The sequence below is a fragment of the Grampus griseus genome (genome assembly GCF_964374135.1).
Source record: "Grampus griseus genome assembly, chromosome: 18".
Lineage (NCBI taxonomy): Eukaryota > Metazoa > Chordata > Mammalia > Artiodactyla > Delphinidae > Grampus > Grampus griseus.
Window position 1 is genome coordinate 66,947,441 of NC_139012.1, and position 19,847 is coordinate 66,967,287.

The 19,847-nt window shown below is 37.9% G+C and overlaps 1 protein-coding gene across 6 annotated transcripts in view; it reads left to right on the top strand.

The window, feature by feature from the left end:
• The window catches only part of TRPC4 (transient receptor potential cation channel subfamily C member 4), a gene marked incomplete at both ends in the record, with an annotated part of 117,921 nt that overhangs the window by 55,621 nt on the left and 42,453 nt on the right, over positions 1-19,847 (top strand). For all 6 annotated transcript variants that reach the window (XM_082675923.1, XM_082675924.1, XM_082675925.1 and 3 more), the window contains one exon: positions 10,287-10,623. In XM_082675923.1, coding sequence (XP_082532049.1) covers positions 10,287-10,623 — 337 coding nt within the window. The remainder of the gene's footprint in view (positions 1-10,286; positions 10,624-19,847) is intronic.

Genomic DNA, 19,847 nt, shown 5'->3' on the forward strand with positions numbered 1-19,847 from the left:
TTGCTGCCAATTTGTATGAATTCTTTTCATCTCATAATCAGGCCCTTTCTAGTTAAGTATAGCTATGAATATATAAATAAAAATAGAACTAGAGGGACAGTCTTGGTTCTGCTGCTAGGAAAGGAGGTATGCAATTTTGGGCATCCCAGGTTAGCAGGAGGACAAGAGTTATTGGATGACCATCGTAGGCTCACTTGAATCGCATTGTGGTAGCATGGGTGGTGGGATGGGGCAGTGGGGGAAGGTTGGAATGGATACTGGTGCAGGCGTAGGAAATGTTCACATCTTGTCATATTTAAAGATAACTACTGAAAATCTTTTAGAGGCAATCCCTAATTTACAAACAGATTGTATTACAGAAGCTTAACAACTTGATGAAACGAAGTTTGGGGATATAATTACCTTGTGGAACAGAATGATAGTGGGTATGGAGAATTCCAAGTCAAAATACACAATTTGCTTTAACCTATCCATAGATGTTGTCTGATATATGTTCAGGACATAGGAGAATAAAACTTTAAATCTACTTTTAAAGTGTTTCAATTCTCTGTGAGTAGTGAACAGTAAATATCCTCCATATAGAGACTAAAAATGATTTTTAAAAATTTGTAGTTTGTACGTATGCATCTTTTTTTTTTGCGGTACGCAGGCCACTGTTGTGGCCTCTCCCATTGCGGAGCACAGGCTCCGGACGCGCAGGCTCAGCGGCCATGGCTCACGGGCCCAGCCGCTCTGCAGCATGTGGGATCTTCCCGGACCGGGGCATGAACCCGTGTCCCCTGTATCGGCAGGCGGACTCTCAACCACTGCGCCACCAGGGAAGCCCCCGTATGCATTTTTAACGTCAGTGTTTTTTTTGCATAGAAGTCCAGCATTGCTACTTCTTCCCAATGTTTGGACATCACCAATGGTTTTGTAGTCAAGGAAATGAGTTCCTTGAGGTTGGTTTATCTTTTTTTTCTTACATTTTTCATCAGACACATCAGACCTGCATGCCTCTGATTGCACAAAAGAGCAGGGTAGAGAAAAGAATCCCATTATTATCTTTTTTAAAACACTGTTAAGAGGATCACAGAGTCCTGAAGACCATGTTCGCCACTTCAAGTTCTCGTCCCTCTTTCACTGATTCTCATGGAATTGAACTACATTTCTCTGAAATATATTTCCTTGGAAACTTCTTGAAATACTCTGCCTCTGGACTCCTTGTAAAGATGTACTTTCAGAACAACTTGATTTTCAATAGATTTTCTAAGAACTGACCTCTAACCTAGACTGAGGCAGCCTTCTCATCCTATACTCAAGCAACACCATGGATTTCCTAGGAAGCTGCCTGGACTAATTAACATTATATTCAGAAGAAAGAGAGGCAGCTAATGTATTTTCTGGAAATAAGCACAAGAATATAAAGTGCCCTTCTTATTGTTGAGGGTAACAATGTCAACCAGGCTTTTCCGTGGAACTTACAGGAGTGGTTAGTGCCTAATTAAATGGATTCATAAGCCCTGAGCTATGTTCAGCAATTAATTCAATTGAGTAAACATCCATTGACATCTCAGGGCCAGGCACTGGTGCGAAGGATCAAGTGATGAAAAATGGCAGACCCTTCTCAAATAGCTCACTCCAACCCATGATTAAAATGCAGGAGATAAGGGGAAGAAGTGCAACTGTAGGTGTATGTTCAAGGGACAATATCAGTACCGAGAAAAAGAACAGTTGACTGTAAGAGTGATCAGATGAATAGAAGCTGAGTTGGAAGACTCAGGAATTTACTCTGAGAAAATAGGAGATGGATGATTCCAGGCAAAAGTATCCGCACATGCAGCCCTACAACAGTAAGAAAGGTCCAGACATGGTCAGAGCACCCTGAAGGGTTTGTGTGTCTGTAGTATAAATATGCAAGGGTGGAGGAAAGGAGTCTTATGGTAAAGGAGCTCAGGGCCTGGTATGCCTTACATAAACTGGGGACTTTTTCCTGGAGACTATGAGATGACAGTACAGACTTTTAGTTGAGAAAGAGACAGTTAAATTTGCAGTTTGCAAGGCCCTTCATCTCAGCGGTATGGTACATAGGTTAGTTAGAGAAAGAACTCAGAGGCTAATAGGCTTTGGCAGAAAGTAGACCTTTTTTTTCCTCCTAGTTTAAGACTGAAATAATGATATCTGATGTTATGATAATATCTCATGGTAGTGGAATTGAAATTAAAATGAGACGAATCCAAGAGAAAGAAGCCAACTTGGTAAGATTGGTAACAGATTGGAGGTAGATCATTCTGAATGTGCTTTCTGGCACCAGCAAAATAGGGGCAGCCATTTTTGAACCACTTTATTGAGGTAACATTGACACACAATAAATTGCACGTATTTAAAGTGAATACTGTGTCAAGTTTTTTATAATATGTGTACAGCTGTGAAAACACCGCAATTAAAATAGTAAACGTGTCTGTCACCCCCGTAAGTTTCCTTTTGCCCTTCTGTGATCTTTCTCTGCACACCCCTCACCCCTTCTCAGGCAATTGCTGATCTGCCTTCTGTCACTGGAATCATACAGCATATTCTCTTTTGGCCTCCAGCTTCTTGCATTCAGCATAATTATTTTGAGATTCAACCATGTGTGAACATCAATAGTTCCTTCCTTCTCATTGCTGAATAATCCTCCATAGCATGGATATACCATGTTTGTATCTTCCAGTTTTATTGAGATATAATTGGCATACAGCACTGTATACATTTAAGGTGCATAGCATAATAACTTGACTTACGTACATCATGAAATGATGATCACAGTACGTTTAGCAAGCATCCATCATCTCCTATTAATACCAAATTAGAGAGATAGAAAAAAGATTTTTGTGATGAGAACTCTTAGGACTTACTCTCTTAACAATGTTCATATATAACGTGCAGCCATGTGAATTATATTTATCATGTTGTACGTTACATCCTGGATATACCACATTTTGTTTATCCATTCACTGGTGGATGGAAATTTGAATTATTCTTGTTTTTAGCTATTAAAAACAAAGCTACTATGACACTTGTATGTGACTATTTGTATGGCAATATGCCTTCTTTTCTTTTGGAGAAATGCCTGGAATTGGAATAAGCCCATCATATGGTAAGTGTAAGTTTTTTTTTTAAATCCTGCAAACTGTTTTCCAAAGTTGTTGACCATTTACATTTTTTAAATTATTTATTTATTTGCTTGTTTGTTTATTTATTTTTGGCTGCGTTGGGTCTTCGTTGCTGCGTGCAGGCTTTCCTCTAGTTGTGGTGAGCGGGGGCTACTCTTCTTTGCAGTGCGTGGGCTTCTCATTGCGGTGGCTTCTCTTGTTGCAGAGCACAGGCTCTAGGCTCGCGGGCTTCAGGAGTTGTGGCACGCCAGCTCAGTAGTTGTGGCTCACGGGCTTTGTGGCTCCACAGCAGGTGGGATCTTCCCCGACCAGGGCTTGAACCCATGTCCCCTGCATTGGCAGGCGGATTCTTAACCACTGCGCCACCAGGGAAGTCCAACCATTTACATTTTGATGGCTGATGTATGAAAGTTCCATTTTCTCCAAATTCTTATCCACACATATCATGGTTAGTCTATTTTTAAAATTTTCTCAGAAATAGTTGGTCTTGAAATTATGTGAAAAGGGATAGAAAAGGGGAAAGAAGAGTGACTGTATCCTTTCATCTCAAAAGAGCAGCTGGTATTCATTCCTGTAGTGCCTCTTGTTTCTCTTGGGTACTTGTCCTAATGGCAGATAACAGAGCAGAGTTTGGTCCTCAGTAGGCTTCCCTCCAGGAGACTGAGAGGGGACCACGCTTTCTGAACTGCCACTCTTCTTGCAGTAACTGTCGTCAGAGACTGGAAAACCAGCCCATTGAGGGCTGGCCAGGACCAGGAACAGGCTGTCCTCTGTTTTCCATCTACCATTCTCACCTATTACTCACCTACATGATTCCACAGTCAAATGGTGGTTCTTTCAAAAGAGAATGGACTTGAGGACACAGGGAGGGGAAGGGTAAGCAGGGACAAAGTGAGAGAGTAGCACTGGCATATATACACTACCAAATGTAAAATAGATAGCTAGTGGGAAGCAGCCACATAGCACAGGGAGATCAGCTCAGTGCTTTGTGACCACCTAGAGGGGTGGGATAGGGAGGGTGGATGCAAGAGGGAGGTGATATGGGGATGTATGTATATGTATGGCTGATTCACTTTGTTATAAAGCAGAAACTAACACAACAATGTAAAGCAATTATACTCCAATAAAGATGTTAAAAAAAAACACTGTATAATTGTCTGCCTCCACATCTCCCTTCATTTTTAAGAAAGCGTCTAGGTAGCCACTTAGAAATGACTGGCAGTTTTTCATCTCTTTTCCATGATAGTTTAAAACAATTCTTCATGCGCACCCTGAAGAGGGTTATTGGTGAACAGATGTGGAATTTCTACCAACTGCTGCCCTTTGTGATTTTCAAGGAACTAACAGTATCTATTGACTCTGCCTTCCCACTACCAAAATCTCATTTTGTTTGTTTGCCAAGTTCAATAGTTTAATGTATTCAATGTTGGGTTTTTCACCTCCCACCATATTTCCTTTGTCTCTGCATTTTCTGCTTCCCGTTATTGCCCACTCATCATCCCAGCTCAGTTGCCAAACCAATTTTGAATTTAGGCCCAGAAATGATTTAAGAAGTTTAATCCTGCCCCCGCCTCACCAGCACTGTCAAATGGAGTTTAGTTGTCATCTTCCCTTCTGGATATGTAGACATCAGAAGTGGTGCCCTAGTAATGTGCTTTGAGTTATTCCTTGAATTCCACTCTGCAAATCTGAACTTCACATGCCTGTCCAAGGAAAATAATCATGTGATTTGATGACTGGATGGGAGATTCTTTGACTTGACAGAGCCAGGGGAATTGTAGGCCAATATCCTGTGGAGGAAAGAACCTAAAGTTTATCAAGCAGTCTTCTTGACTGATCTCAGGCTTCTTAGCCAATGTCATGTCAGATATGATTAAATCTTCATTAACTTTTTAATGACACTGATAAAAACTCAATTAGTCAACTAGCTATTTTATTGGATTCCCTATGCCTAAATTATTATCTTCTCAGTGTAAGTTTCTTATAGAAATCTTTTTAAACTAATCTCCCATCTGTGACATTATATTCATTAAAATTAGGTTATAAAATATGTAAATATATTAAAGTTGGCATAAGTGCAATACTCTGTAATTCAATGAAAGTGAATAAACATTATATATTTGTGTATAAGACTATAAGTGATTGTACAGTTGTCTCTCGGTATTGCCAGCCTCGGCCTCCACTGAGCAGCAAGGACTTAGACTTGAGAAATTGCCAGTAAACATTTTTATCTGTATCCCGATATATGGCCGCAGTATCCCTTTATACTGCATCTCTAGCATATTCACCATTGAATGTAACATTCTAGAACAAGGGATTGCTCATCTGAACTTGCTTATCTCCATCCTCAAGTTTTTAACATGATATTCTCTAAATCTGAATTAAAACACATCCACCTACCAAGCTGTGCCTGTCAAAATTCTACTTGTTATCTCAGGCTTAACTAGAAAATTCTGCTTCCTTTCTTCAATCTTCCCTAATTATTTCATATTGGGCATAATTTCTCCTACACATTCTACCTCTTTTCTAACAAGTCACGTAATGCTCTGTATTTAATTTACCCAGTCACATTATCAGTCTGCCACAGATTTTGAGATCCTAGAAGACAGATATATCTGGTTCTTACAGATCTCGGTCCTCTCCCCGCTTATCTAGCCACTGCCCCACTCACAGATGATGCACAATACTATTGTCTTAATCAAACTAAGGAGCACCGGATGAAAATGATGCTTTGAATAATGAAGTAGGTGAGTGATTAGTTATGCAGTATGACCATGCTCAAGGAGATTGGAGAACTGTTTTAATTAGGAACACAACTAGAGCTATCTCTAGGAAACAGAGAAAGGCCCAGACAGTTAAAGGCCATTGGCAGCTATGAAGGGATTTAAGGGTAGAAGTAGAAGAAAAAAGGGTTTTCAGTTATGGACAAAGTAATTCCCTGAAGCTCTTCTGCCTACAAGTCATTCTTAAGCCTTGTTATCCACATTACAAAATGAGTTGTCAAAAAACATTCTTGGGCAGAGGAAATAAAACCCCAAAGGAAATAGATTATTTTTGAAATTCTAAGGAGTAAATAGTAAGGCCCAGGGGAAACTGGCATGTATATGAATCTGCAGTCCTTTTTAAGCCCTTACGAAGATCACTTTAATTCATTCAACCCAAAAGTTTCAACTCTCTCTATAATCGTCCAACAGCCAATAGAAGCTCCCATGTAACTATCTGACTTAGTCAAGATGCACTAAGGTGCCAGGTTGGTTGTTTCTAGAATCTAGATTCTGCTCGTTTAGAGAATATGGCCACAGTCTGAACCTTGGATACAAAATTTTAAGCTAGAAAAATATATTGAAAAACTAAAAAGATGAAGAAAAATCAAATAGGAAATCTAATCCATAGTTATTTTAATTATCAGAGTTCCATTAATTTTTGAATTCTCTTCATCTTATTTTGTCCATATCCAATTAATATTTCAATTCCTCACCACGTAGCAGTGAGGCTTCTTGGTTGTTTGGGTTTGTTTTTTGTTTGTTTGTTTTCACTTTTCAGCTTTATCTCCTTTCTCTTCATCATGTTTTGTTTTCTTTAGGTTTGGGGTGTTTTAGTACTTTGAGTAGTTGTTTTTAAATCATTGGTATTGGAATTCACTTTATTTGTAAAAATGAGATTAGATTCAGTAATCTTCACAGTTTCTTCAGTATTTAAAATTCCATGACTAACAGTTTCATAAATAATCATGAGATTAGGTTTTTAAAAATGTTTTAAAGGTTATTGAAAGAGAGGAAATCTTTCTTTTTTTAGAGTGTCCTTTCTAGTTTCATGGCACAAATGTGAATTTGAATGTTTATAATGTTTTAATATGAATTTTAATGTGATGTCAGGAATTGTTTAGGAATCGGCCAACAACTGCAGAGAGAGAAGGGGCTGTAACACGGTGTGTTTCAAAGAAACCCCACCTCCCGCAGTCCTGGGATGGTATAGAAGATGGTGGGTCCCGTGACTCCCTGTGCAGTAGAAAGATGGGTCAGAGGAGGCGCGACCTCTAGGCTCCCAGCAGGCAATGTGAGAGCCCACCTGAAGAGGGCTTTGCTGGAATGGACCAGTGGCAAGTGTCACAGAGATAGGGTGGCCCCCTCTGAGGGGGTCCTTCAAAGGAGGTTGGCGTACAGCTGAGTAGTCTCTATAAATAATCCAAGGAAACCAAGAGACGAGGAGGCAGGGAGAAGGAAAGAAAGACAGGAAGAGGAGGGACAAAGAAAAAACAAAGTACAAAGAAGGAAGCATCTAGGAAGGAAGCAAAGAACAGGAGGAAAGAAGGAAGGAAGGGACACATGAGAGAAATGAAGTGTTTTAATCTACTTTAACAGTTAAACACCGTGAAAATTTTTGTAATATAAAATTTTAATTTTTTTAATCTTTAACTTGGTAACTGTTTTTTTATGGAAATATTTATTAATGAATGGGCTACAATTTGGAGAATGCTGGTGCAGACATGCAGCAAACAGGTGTAGAAGAAGAAGGATGTAAAACCATTGTGAGAATATTTAGATCTATAGTGATTCTTAGGAATACATTTGCGGTTGTTTCAATTCTAAGATTAGAACAAATTTGTAGCCAAATAATATCTACATTTGGGGAAACTTGTGTATTAAACACACCCATTCCCCCACTCCTGCTCTTATAGTATTCTGCCTCTATTCTTTACCTCTACGTAAACCTCACTGTGTCTGTGTTTGGTAAAAAATTGTGCACGCTGTTCATTTACTAAGCACAGATATATACTTTCCAATAATAAAAGAAAAAGATCTTTTAAGAAAAAGTGTTAGAAAAAATTAAGGCTAACCGAGTGCTTGGCATGGCAGGTGTTCTATGAGGATTAAATGATTTGCTTCTTCTAGGTAATTTAACACGGTCTATATTTGTGTATTAGGCAACGGAAATATTTTTCCAAGCAAACCTTAAGTGCTCCCAATAAAGTTATTTGCTCAATTGCCCTGGGGTGTCTCATGCTCTAATGAGATTTGGGCTAAGAAGGGCAGAGTATGTTAGTCCTAGAATTCACCCAGACCGTGTTGAACAAAGTACATACCTTTCTTTTACTTTTTTCTGCATGTGTCAGATGTGTTGTTCACGCTTAGTCCCTTATAGTGTTTCTTCAATCTGTGAGAATTACTGAGATTATAGTAACTGTTCATTATATCTTGCATTTTTCATAGGTTTCATTAATTACCTTCTATTATGGTCTTTGTGCTAAATTCTAATGAAGAAAACTGTAGAACATATTTTATATGAGAAAATAGCAAAAAGATGGTAGACTATGCTTTGTGTATAAAATGCTGATGTGAAGGATTATGTGTGTGTGTTGGGTGGGCATGAGGGAAACTAACTAAGAGAACAGAACTTGTTAATGACCTGTATCACTCTTTCCCAGTACTCTACAGATATATCATCAAAAGCTCTATTGTGACTTTCAAACACTTGACTCTGACCAAAATAATAGGCAAGGAATGTGTCAAGAAAAGCTCTTTTTTGGATTATAAAATTTAACTTTACTAACTATGGAGCTTGAAGCTTACTTTCATAAATTACTTACAAAATAGGAGAGCCCCATCATCCCAGTCTTGAAGAAATGCAGTTTTATCTTGTTTTAGCTGTACTTGCTGAACCTATTATTATACATTTAATTCCGTTTATACATGTGGCTTTGCCCACTATATCTTTTGATGAACACAATATCTAAGACAAAATGAAGAGAAACAGTTGCATGAGAACTCATTTGACATCCAGCCCATATGATTGCACACCTCAACGATTGAACTGCTCTTTTAATCAATCACCTGTCTCTCCTTTCACTTTCAAACAGCTTTTTGTTTATGATCATCAAGCCACTTTCTGTGTACCCATCAGAAAAGAGTAAGGGTCAAGTAAGGGTCTCCTAAAGGAGATCCATAAAGTCTAACACTGAAGAAGGAAAATAGGAAATACTGGGGCAGGGAGAGTCCCATGAAAGGCCCAGGTGTTCAGTTTGCTTCTAGGGTGGGTCTATTTTTGATGCCAACAGAACTTTCTTGAGTCCCTTAACAAGGAACTAAAGCTTCTACTACAGTCCAAAGTGTCCATAGGGCATCCCTTAAACACACTCTACACTTTCTCACCTGCATGCCGTGCCTTCCCCTCTCTTCTCTGCTTATACAAATCTCCACTTTCAGAGTGCAGACCCACTGGGAAGCATTTTTGGACCATTCCATCTGGAAGAGAAAACTCCCTCTGAATTTATATAATGCTTAGCTGTCAGTGTCAATGAGAACGATCATGTACAGAAAAAAAAGAATCTTGGACCAGATAGCCATACATTTCATCATTTACTAGATATATAATCTTCTTGAATAAATTTATAGCCCTCATATACGCCCCCCATCTTCGTCCTTAAAATAGAGTAAGATCTATGCTACATCTCAAACATGTTGGCAGGATAAAAATGTTGTCATGTTTGTGAAATGTTTTGTATGTGGTAATTGATTATACTTAGGTAAGGTATTTCCTTTTTTCCACCAAATTCAGCTATGATGATTTACATCCTGGTAATGTAATATGCTTTCAGTTATGATTTTCTTATTGCCTCAACCCTATTAAAAATATATTTACTTTTTCTGTTGTGATTATTATAGAAAATACTAAAAATACATCAAGTATAAAAATGGGAAAAAAGTATAATGTCCTAACCAGAAAATAACCACTAAACCAAGAAATAACCACTAGTACCATTTTTTACTTCATGTCATATACCTATATATATATATCACAATTCTTATATATGCACATATATGTGTATATCTTTGTATACAGCTCTGTTCAGTTATCAATACATCCTATGGATATTCTTAGTCCTCAGCTCTATCTTTGCTTCCTAAGGTACAGCCATAGTATTTTGACCCCTGTTGTGTCTGGCTAAGCACTCAGCACTTTGCTGTGGGTATAAAATGTTCAATAAATAAGCTTTGTTCACAGAATGGCTTAAAGCACTTTATGATGGTGTAAACATAAAATTATTTTATGTTTGAACAGAACTTGTGACTTGAACGATAACACTGTGTTCCTGTTGATGAGCTGGAGCCCCTGCGTGTAACCCTGACTCTCACTTTTCCTTTCCTTTCCCTGTAGTTTGTTGCTCAGCCCAACTGTCAACAGCTGCTGGCATCTCGCTGGTACGATGAGTTTCCCGGCTGGAGGAGAAGACACTGGGCCGTGAAGATGGTGACGTGTTTCATAATAGGACTTCTTTTTCCTGTCTTCTCTGTGTGCTACCTTATAGCTCCCAAAAGCCCCCTTGGACTGTTCATCCGAAAGCCATTTATCAAGTTCATCTGCCACACAGCATCCTATTTGACTTTTTTGTTCCTGCTGCTGCTTGCCTCTCAGCACATCGACAGGTCAGACTTGAACAGGCAAGGTCCACCACCAACCATCGTCGAGTGGATGATATTACCATGGGTCCTGGGTAAATGTGATACTATAGAAAATATAATCCAAACGTGTTGCTGCCATGGAATTTTGTTGCTCAGAAAAGAATATTCATTAAAGTTGGGGACATAGGAATGTTTAAAACAGGTTCTGACCATTGTAGCTCCAAGTCTTAATCCTCAAAGCTAAATAAATACTTCACAGACTGCGGTGGACCTGCCCCCAAATGCAGCCTACAAAACGTTAACTTTAGGTTTTAGAATTCCAGACTTTCATGACTTCAGGTCCCGTGAATGATTTTCTGGGTTTTGGTTTTTCTTTTTTTTTAGTATGTTTGTCTTCTGAAGCCTTTCAACATGTCTCATTAGCCACATGTAAATAATCTTTTTAATTTTCTTAACAGATACACCTTCTAAAAGTACAAATTACTCTTCAGAATTAGTGATTCTGTACATAAAATAACTAACCATGTTTTAAAATCAATTCATTTAAGTTTATCTTTGAAACTATATAGTAAAGCAAAATAATAGGAAATTAAACAGTAGGACATCCTCCATCTCTCTCTGTTCTTTTCATAGAAAAAAATTTTGTTTTAGATCTTCAGCAAATCATGGTAAGGTAGAAAACCTCAGAGTAGCTGGTAAAAACCTTGTTTTCCTTTCCTCTTGTTATTGAAGTCATAGTTAAAATTTAAATTTTAAGTATTCTTCCTTCTATCCTACGGTGGTTTGCTGAGAAATCACGTTTTCTCAATTTAGCTCATCATTTTAAACCTCTCTGATATTATATCCATCTCAGCACTTACTAATTAGAAAATATGTGACAAATTTAATGATTCATAATCTCAGAAGATCAGTTTGGATTAACTGTCAAAAAGGCTGGAGAGACTGTAAAATGAGGAAAAGGCAGGAAAAAAAAACCAGTATCTGAATCTGAGATAGATACACTTTTTAAAGATTACAAATACTGTAAGTACTGACAGTAAGAAAAGTGCTTAGGAACAAGATTTGATGTCTTACAAATATTTCTAATAATTAAAAAAAACCCTTCTCAAGTGAACGTTAAAATAAGATACATTCTCAATCTGAAAAAAAAAAAAAATAAGATACATTCTCAATCTGAAGTAAAGTGTGATCTTGGGATGGTTTATATAGTCTGTAAATGTCTTTTTGAATAAAACAATTAGCAATTGATATTAAATATAAAATTGATATTAAATAGCAATTGATATTAAATAGCAGTTGATATTAAATATAAAATTATCCTACCTGTATCCATTTAAATTAAATATCTCCCCATAGGAACCTGTTCTTTATTGAGTTTTCTTCATAGAAAATTTCTTGGGAACAATTCATAAGGAAGCTTTTGGAAGTCAAATTTCCCATTGTGTGTAACTTATATTGAATGTCTAAAAATCCTGGTGGCCCAAGTGAAACACAGAACATTTCACTTTGAAAAATGGTATAGATATAATGCAGCATAAGTAGATATAATACTTCTAGTCTTTTCTTTATACAGTCAATGAAAATATGTAGGGTACTTTCTATGGATTAAGGGCAGTACAGGGCAATAGTGAAACAAAAATTAAAAAAAGAAGAAAGAAAGAAAAAATGAAGAAAGAAAATGAAAGAAAAAGAAAGAAAAAGAAAGAAAGAGAAAGAAAGAAAGAAAGAAAGAAAGGAAAAGAAAGGAAGGAAGGAAGAAAGAAAGGAAGGAAAGAAAGAAAAAGAAAAGAAAAGATCTCTTCTCCTTATGAAGGTTAAATTTTACTGGAAGAAATGGATAATAAACAAACAATGAGATATGTGATATAATATCAGAAGTGGTATATAATATGAAAATTAGAAGCTCCAAACTTTGAATAATTCATAGAAGTAAAACAGTCATTGGCTGCCTCCTACATGCAAAACTTGTCACATAATTTTCCGTGAAAATTGGCTAGAAGAAACCGTATCCAAATTTCAGCTGAATGGTTAAATAAGGTAGAAATTTAATTATGAGAACTATAGTTCCAGCCAAAAGAAGTAGCTGCTAAAGGCAACCTTTCCTGAAGATATCCTGCAGAGGGAGTTCATTTATATGGGAATCTTTAGGATGAAAAGAGATGTTCTAGAATTTAAAAAATACCCATGAATGATCATCTTGCTTAAATAACACAGCATGAGAAAAAGAATGTTTCTATATCAAATAGATCTGTCAAAACAGATTATTCATCAAGGCTGGTGAGTTCTGAGTGCCTCGTATCTAAGGCTGAGTTCTAAGTGCTTTGCTAGAGTCATGATTATAACGGGTATTCTCCATGTTATTTGGCTGTAGAAGAAAAATGGATTTGAATACATGTCCAAGTTCTACCACTGAGAGACTATTAAATTATGGGTGGACACAATCTCTCAGGATTTTCTGTGTTTTCATCAATAAGATGAAAGATTCAGAGTGATAACTTCTTCAGTCCCACTGTGTCCTGTTATCCTGTCCTGGGGACCTATCATTATCGGCGCAGAGAAAATTGATCTTTTCGTTGGTGGGGAGAGGGAGTGGGTGGAGGGAAGAGGGCTAAAGACAACAGGGTAGGAATCCTTTAACCTTTTACCAGAAGTGTGATAGACGCAAAAAAAGCATGGTCTCATTTGCTGACTATATCAATGAACCTTCTATATTGCCTCACTCAGTCCTGCTGTTTGGTAAAGTGAGTGACTGTACATTTCATGGTCCCTGCATTGTAAGGCTCTAGGTTTATAATAACAAGACTTCACGACTTACGGAGAAGTGTGTGGCTTGTGCTTCCTTCATCATGTTAATGTTCCCAGTGACTGAATGAAGTTCTGCGCATGGGTTTTTCTCAAGTCTCCTTGAACCGACTTAGGTTTTCAACTCATGTCACCTCTGTGAGTTGCTTGTTCTGTAAAGAAATATTTTTTCATTTTACTAAACTTCCTTTCCTTCCATTTTCAGATTTTTCCCAGACCTATGATACTGTAGTTTAAGGGAAATGATTACTTTGATACTTCTCATTTTGTTTATCCTGGCAAAAAGACTTTTGCTTTACTTGTTTTATATATTTATATCATAAATTTCCAACTTTTTTGAATAGAAAATTTTTCTAACTTTAAAGCTTATCCTCTCAAATCAATCCCTTTATCTGAAGAAGTATGGTTTTTGCTTGGGAATTTCCATGTTATATACTTTGCTGTGTTTCAGCAATAAGATTATACAACATGACAGATCCAGATACCTTGTGATTTAGTTCAGTGGAGACTAATGTTTCTGTGTTATTTTCACTGTCTTTCCTGTTGAAGTTCAACATCTTTTTGACTATATAAATTGAAGTCTATTGAGTTTGATATCTTTAGAAGAGAATCTACAGTGGTCCTTATATCCTTTCGCTGTGGTGTGATTGATAAATTGTAGCTCATCTCTAGCAAAGCTTTTCGAATTATTTTTCCTTCAGATTGAAGGTTATCAACCCTTCTTTTCTCCCATCAAATAACCTCTAGAGATCGTCTTACCTAAGTTTGCTGTCAGGATGAATTTAGCATATAAGCAAAGAAATTTAAAAGCCTGATAAAGGGATAAAAATTATGATTCTGGTCATCTTGAGAGATACAGTTTTAAGCAACAGAGAAAACTAATCACAGATAATTCCGTTAGAACTCTGTCAGTAGAAAGGTAGATTCTAGACAGATAGACACCAGTATATTTCTCAGATTGTCAAATTACCCATTTGAACTAGAGTAAAAAGTAAAACAACAGTTTCATCCTGCATGCATATGGCCTGATAACAGAGCTATGCTTTTCAATTTCAATAGAGAGAAAGTATCACCGGGAAGACTGTGATGGATTAAAAGAAGCCTGGGGTCAGATCAGAGACATGGCTACTTCTGTATTCTGTTGTGTCATGACCCCAAGGCTCTTAATTTATTAAAGGTTTGATTTTAACAATATAATACTAAGGATATGAAATGAATATAATATTCATATGAGAAACTCATTTTTATATAGAATTTAAATGCAAACTAAATATAGCATGTTATATGTAGAATGCGTATTATGAGAATTCATCTAAATTAAAGCAGAAGTTTTAACTCCAGTAGATGTCATTTGTTTCTGGAGATAATGTGGAGTAAAATGTGAAAAAAAAAACTTTTTTGAATGCTAATTTTTAAAGCCTTCCCAAAACTAGATTGGATTTTTCCACAGAATCCATTATAGCTCAACTGTAACAATTAAATTTGTGTCATAGCTTCTTCTCCTGCAAAAAAAAAAAAAAGTGTGCATATATATGAAACATCCAGATTAGACTTAAGTTATCACTTACCAAAAAGAATATGAAATTGATAACATTTTCCACAAAAGAAGTAGAATGTTAATGAAAGCTATCATATTAATAAAGCAGGAAATACCTTGTTCCCAATGAGAATACTGCCGAATGGCTGCTGAAGTGACTTGATATTATGTGTGTGCTTAAGAATATGTCATAATTATATAGCATATAAATCTGTGTCTGCTGAGAATGGTGAACTGAGGAAAAGATATATCAGAGGAAGAGATATGAGACCTGTTAAAAATAGCTTCTAGGGCTTCCCTGGTGGTGCAGTGGTTGGAAATCCGCCTGCCAATGCAGGGTACGCGGGTTCGTGCCCCGGAACGGGAAGATCCCACATGCCCCGGAGTGGCTAGGCCCGTGAGCCATGGCCGCTGGGCCTGCGCGTCCGGAGCCTGTGCTCCGCAATGGGAGAGGCCACAACAGTGAGAGGCCCGAGTACCGCAAAAAAAAAAAAAAAAAAAAAAAAAAGCTTCCAGTGAATTTCTAGGCATAAATTAAGAATTGCTCATAAGATCCAGATTCTGTCTTGCCTATAATACATACTTATTTAACAATTTTTCTGCAACAAAACTGGCCTCTCATTTTCATAATTTATTTTATATTTTTATCTTTTAAAGGGTTGATATTAGCAAATCTGAAAATTTCAACAAGGCCTGCCAAATGGAAAATAAAAAATGGTGATCACGTTCACATCTAGATAAAGACTCAGGGACAAACAATCCTGTATATATTCTTTCTTTCCTATTACCATTTCTTCATCTTTTGTCTAAAAGGCATTAAGATCACATGGCTTCAGGTACTCGTACTTTCAGCCTCACCCTTCAATTATCCGTCTTCCCCCAAATTAAGAATTATAAGAAACAAGTCTATAGTTTTCCCCACTCTCTCCCTTGACTAGGTATTCTAACCACCTCAGCAAACTAGCTGCAGACACATATAGACAACTCAAACACAGCTGCAGAACATCCGTTTATTAATTTAAAGGGATATTTTAATTTTCCAGAAAACCAGATAATCATTGCAGCATGACGTAGAATTCTCATTTTCCTGTTTATTTGTGAGGAAGAAATTTTAAAGTCATCTTTACCAAGATTTATCAAGACTAACACAGTAAAATCTCAAACAACAAAGTATTCATATAGTTGTAAAGTGTTCAGTGTGCACATACCATTGCTGACCAAATGACTTCCTTTTCTATTTTTTAATACTTTTTATTGGTGTACAGTTGATTTACAGTGTTGTGTTAGTTTCAGGTGTACAGAAAAGTGAATCAGTTATACGTATACATATACCCACTCTTTTTTAGATTCTTTCCCCATATAAGCCATTACAGAGTATTGACTTCTTTAGTGGAGAGAAAATTAAGTCTTTTAGGTCATATATGCAATACAAATTTGGTGCACCAACAAGTGAAATCTACAGGCCTTGGGAGAATGTTTGACGACCGTGGTTCTGATGGTTCAAGGGAAGAGGAGAAAAGATAGGAAAAGAGGAGTACATAGGAAATGAGGGAGGGTCAGAGTAAAAGATTGGCGGTAAGCTGGAAGTGGTTTCTGTTAGTTCAGAATAACAATAATGGTAATAGTAGTGATGGTGGTAATAACAATAGAAACTAAGAAATTTGGCACTGTGCTAAGTGATTCAAATGTGTGTTTTTATTTGAACTTCATAGTCAACTCCACTTTACTTATAATAAATGATGTTAGTATCTCATTTAATAGAGAGGAAATAGGCTTAGAAAAGTGAGATCACTTTCCTAGGTTCAAGGAGCTAACAAATGGTAGATACTAGATTCAAACTCCAGTTAGTCTAACTCCAGAGCTAGAGCCTTTATCCTCCATAAATACTGCCCTCGGAGTGTGAGAAATGGAATTTAAAGGGGCAAAAACAGCCCAAGAACTCAAGTTTCCATCCACAGACTTCTTTCCTGTTTTCTCTGCCTCTGTTTACCAACTTAAGTCTTTACAAAGGTCAAATTTGAGTGGACCACGTTTCTAATTTATTAAAGATGCAACGCTCTTTGAGATACACACTTGATATAATTTCCTATTGAAGGTGATGCTTGTTAATATAGCGAACTTAGCGTTGCCATCAGCATCACATCAGCAGGACCCTCCATCTTCATCTCCACCACCCGTCTCTGTTCTAAAACACATGCATTATAAATGGTTCCCTAATACTCACAGAAGCAATTTCTATTCTAAGAAAGAAAGAATAAAGTCCTTTGCCATGACCTTGAGATGCTTCCCTTTTAGTTTCCATGTTCACTTGCTAAGACCTAAAGGTAAATTTCCTTGCTTCCAGGGATATCATTAATTTTTTAATCTTTCATTGGTGTGTATATGTATGTGTGTGTGTAGCAGGTCTTCAGGAAATGTAAAGAGATAATTATATTTCTTTTGCACATAACTGTTTCAAAAATAGAAGCTTATAGTAGGTGGAAAGTGGTAATCTTCATAGTGAAAAATTAATAATCACTCATTCAAAAGTATTTATTAAGCAACTACTGCCACTCATTGAAAAGGTGACTTGAGAAAAGACCTGAGGAATATTTATTCATTGTTTTTCCACCTACATAAATATATAATGCCTTAGTTCTCATGGAAAATTTTAAATTAAACAGAAATCCTATAAAAAGTCTAATACTGCATTGACAGAAACATTTTACTTGATTTTTAAGTTACTACATTTATGTCGTAAGCAATCAGATGAGCTAGAATTCTAAAGTTCTACATTTTTTACATCTTAATCGAAAACTAGCATCGTATTGTTCCTTGGCACAGTTTCAAAACGTGTACTTCCTTAATTGTATACTCCTAATTTTTTTCCTCTAAATGTTAAATTGATGCTATCAAAACTGTAGTAATTTAAGGGTTTTTAGATGTCTTCAAACTAAGCATATTTGACTATTCACTGTCCCTTTAAGTCAGCGTTTCTTGAAACGTGGTGTGCTGACTATAATCATAATCACTGTGAATTTTTTATGAAAAATTTAGATTTTGAATTCTCCCCTTGGTTGACTGATTCAGAGAGTTCAGAGGTCTTTAAACACTAAAGATTAAGAAACAATTCTAGAAACCAAATTTTATGCAGGTTTCGTATTTAGTTCTGATTTCAGCTTTATTGAGGAATTGAGACTCATTAGAATCTAAACATGAAATGGTTTAACCTTTTGCAATCACTCTTCCCAACCACCCTGCACCAAATATCCTTTCCCTTCACTATCTGTCTAGTAGATATCATCAATTTCCTGAAATTTTGAGTTATTAAAAAGTAGTCCCAGTTCAGTTTAAAACAGGAAGCTTACCATCAGTTGAAAGCTCTCCTCTTCCCCACAAAGGCCTGACACGTGTATCAAAGGACCCGGAAATATTCATTTTTTGCTCATCCTTCGACCCCAACACTGGAATGGAAGGAGGGACATAGACTTTTTCTGTTCTCCCCATTGCTTGGTTTCTGCAGGCAAGAAGGATGTCAGGAAAAGTTAGAAGTCTTCTTTACCTCCTTGGTACCCTGGTCACAGCTCTTCCCTTGTTGGTTGTCTGCATCTCTGGCTTATACTGAGTGGCCTATGTGACAGGTCTTGACCCTCTGACTCTCCTGATGGGTCCATGAGTGTTCTTTAGAGGGTCCTGTGTACCTGCACACGACATAGTTCTCTGAATCCGAGTTTCAGCTCTGCCTGACATCTTCCAGTCTGGGAACTCATAACCAGCAGTTGGCCCCTTTATGGGTCCTGTGACCCTAGCAAGGGCAGGAGAACGAGACGGCTAAAGCCCGGCTTCTTCCCGTGATAAGCACTAGCTCCCCCAAGAGATCACAAAACCTTACTACCTCAGGTGGCAAGGGGCCAGGCTGCTGCCAGCTCCCCAGCTGCCTGGGGAAGACCCACTGTTGGTTTGTTTTCCCTGAAGTGCAAGCCAAGTGAGAGACGAGCAGCCCAAGTGCTCGGGAAGATGCCCCAGCAGGCGTTAAGAGCCAGCTTCTCCTGGCAGAAACCCCCCATCTTTGTGAGGCATTTTCGTGGAGTCTCCTACACTTGACCTAGGGAGGTGGCGGTGCTGGTGAGGTCGCTAGCCCCGAACTGCAGTGCCCTGAGCTCACAGCTCTCTGGGCCCCTCTTCCCAGCGTTCTCTCTGTATAACCCATGGGTTAGAGTGTGGCAGGAGGCTGGTAGCAGATATGGTCCTCACCCCTCAGGAATCCCCAGCGGGAAGGGCTGCAGTTTTCTGGACGCTCTCTTCAGAAGCTGGATACTCGAGGCTCTTTATCTTTGTTTGGGTTTTAAGAATAACGCTGAGACCGTAGCAGCCGCCCCTTAACTTAGTGCCTCTTATAGGTCTGGCATCATGTGAGTCTCTACTGAGTAAAATAGCTGCATTTAGATTTCTTTTTGTACAAAAGCAGAATTTTGACAAGAAACTACCTTTTTGTTTCCTGACTTGGGGAGGGAATAAAACCCTCCAGCGAAGAAGAATTCTTTTTTGTTGCCTTTATCTTCATTGATTGGTGCCACAGCCTGGATTTCAGTGTTCTGTCAAGGGACTTCCAAGGCCAGATCCCTCCACTAGCTCTGGGGCTGCTGTAAAAAGCCCTAGAGGTGTCGCAGGTGAAAAGCTGACTTGCTCTTTGCTTGGGGTTATTTACTCTTCGTGTAAATACTGACAGCAAGAAGGGAGAGGCGAGAGGTCTGTGTGCAGAGCTACACGTTTCTCACGTGAAATCGAGGCTGCTAAGTGCAGCATCGGAGGTCGGCCTGCTCCATCCGCCCCCCACAGCCAGCTTCACGTGATGGGATGCAACAGAATAGCCCTGGGGAAAACTGTTACGGGAAAGGTAGAAAACAATAGCCCAGACTTCCAGGCATCCACAAATAGTTTTAAAGGAAGTTCTCTGACTCACTGGTACTGCGATCTTTCCGTGGTTGGTCCCTGCAG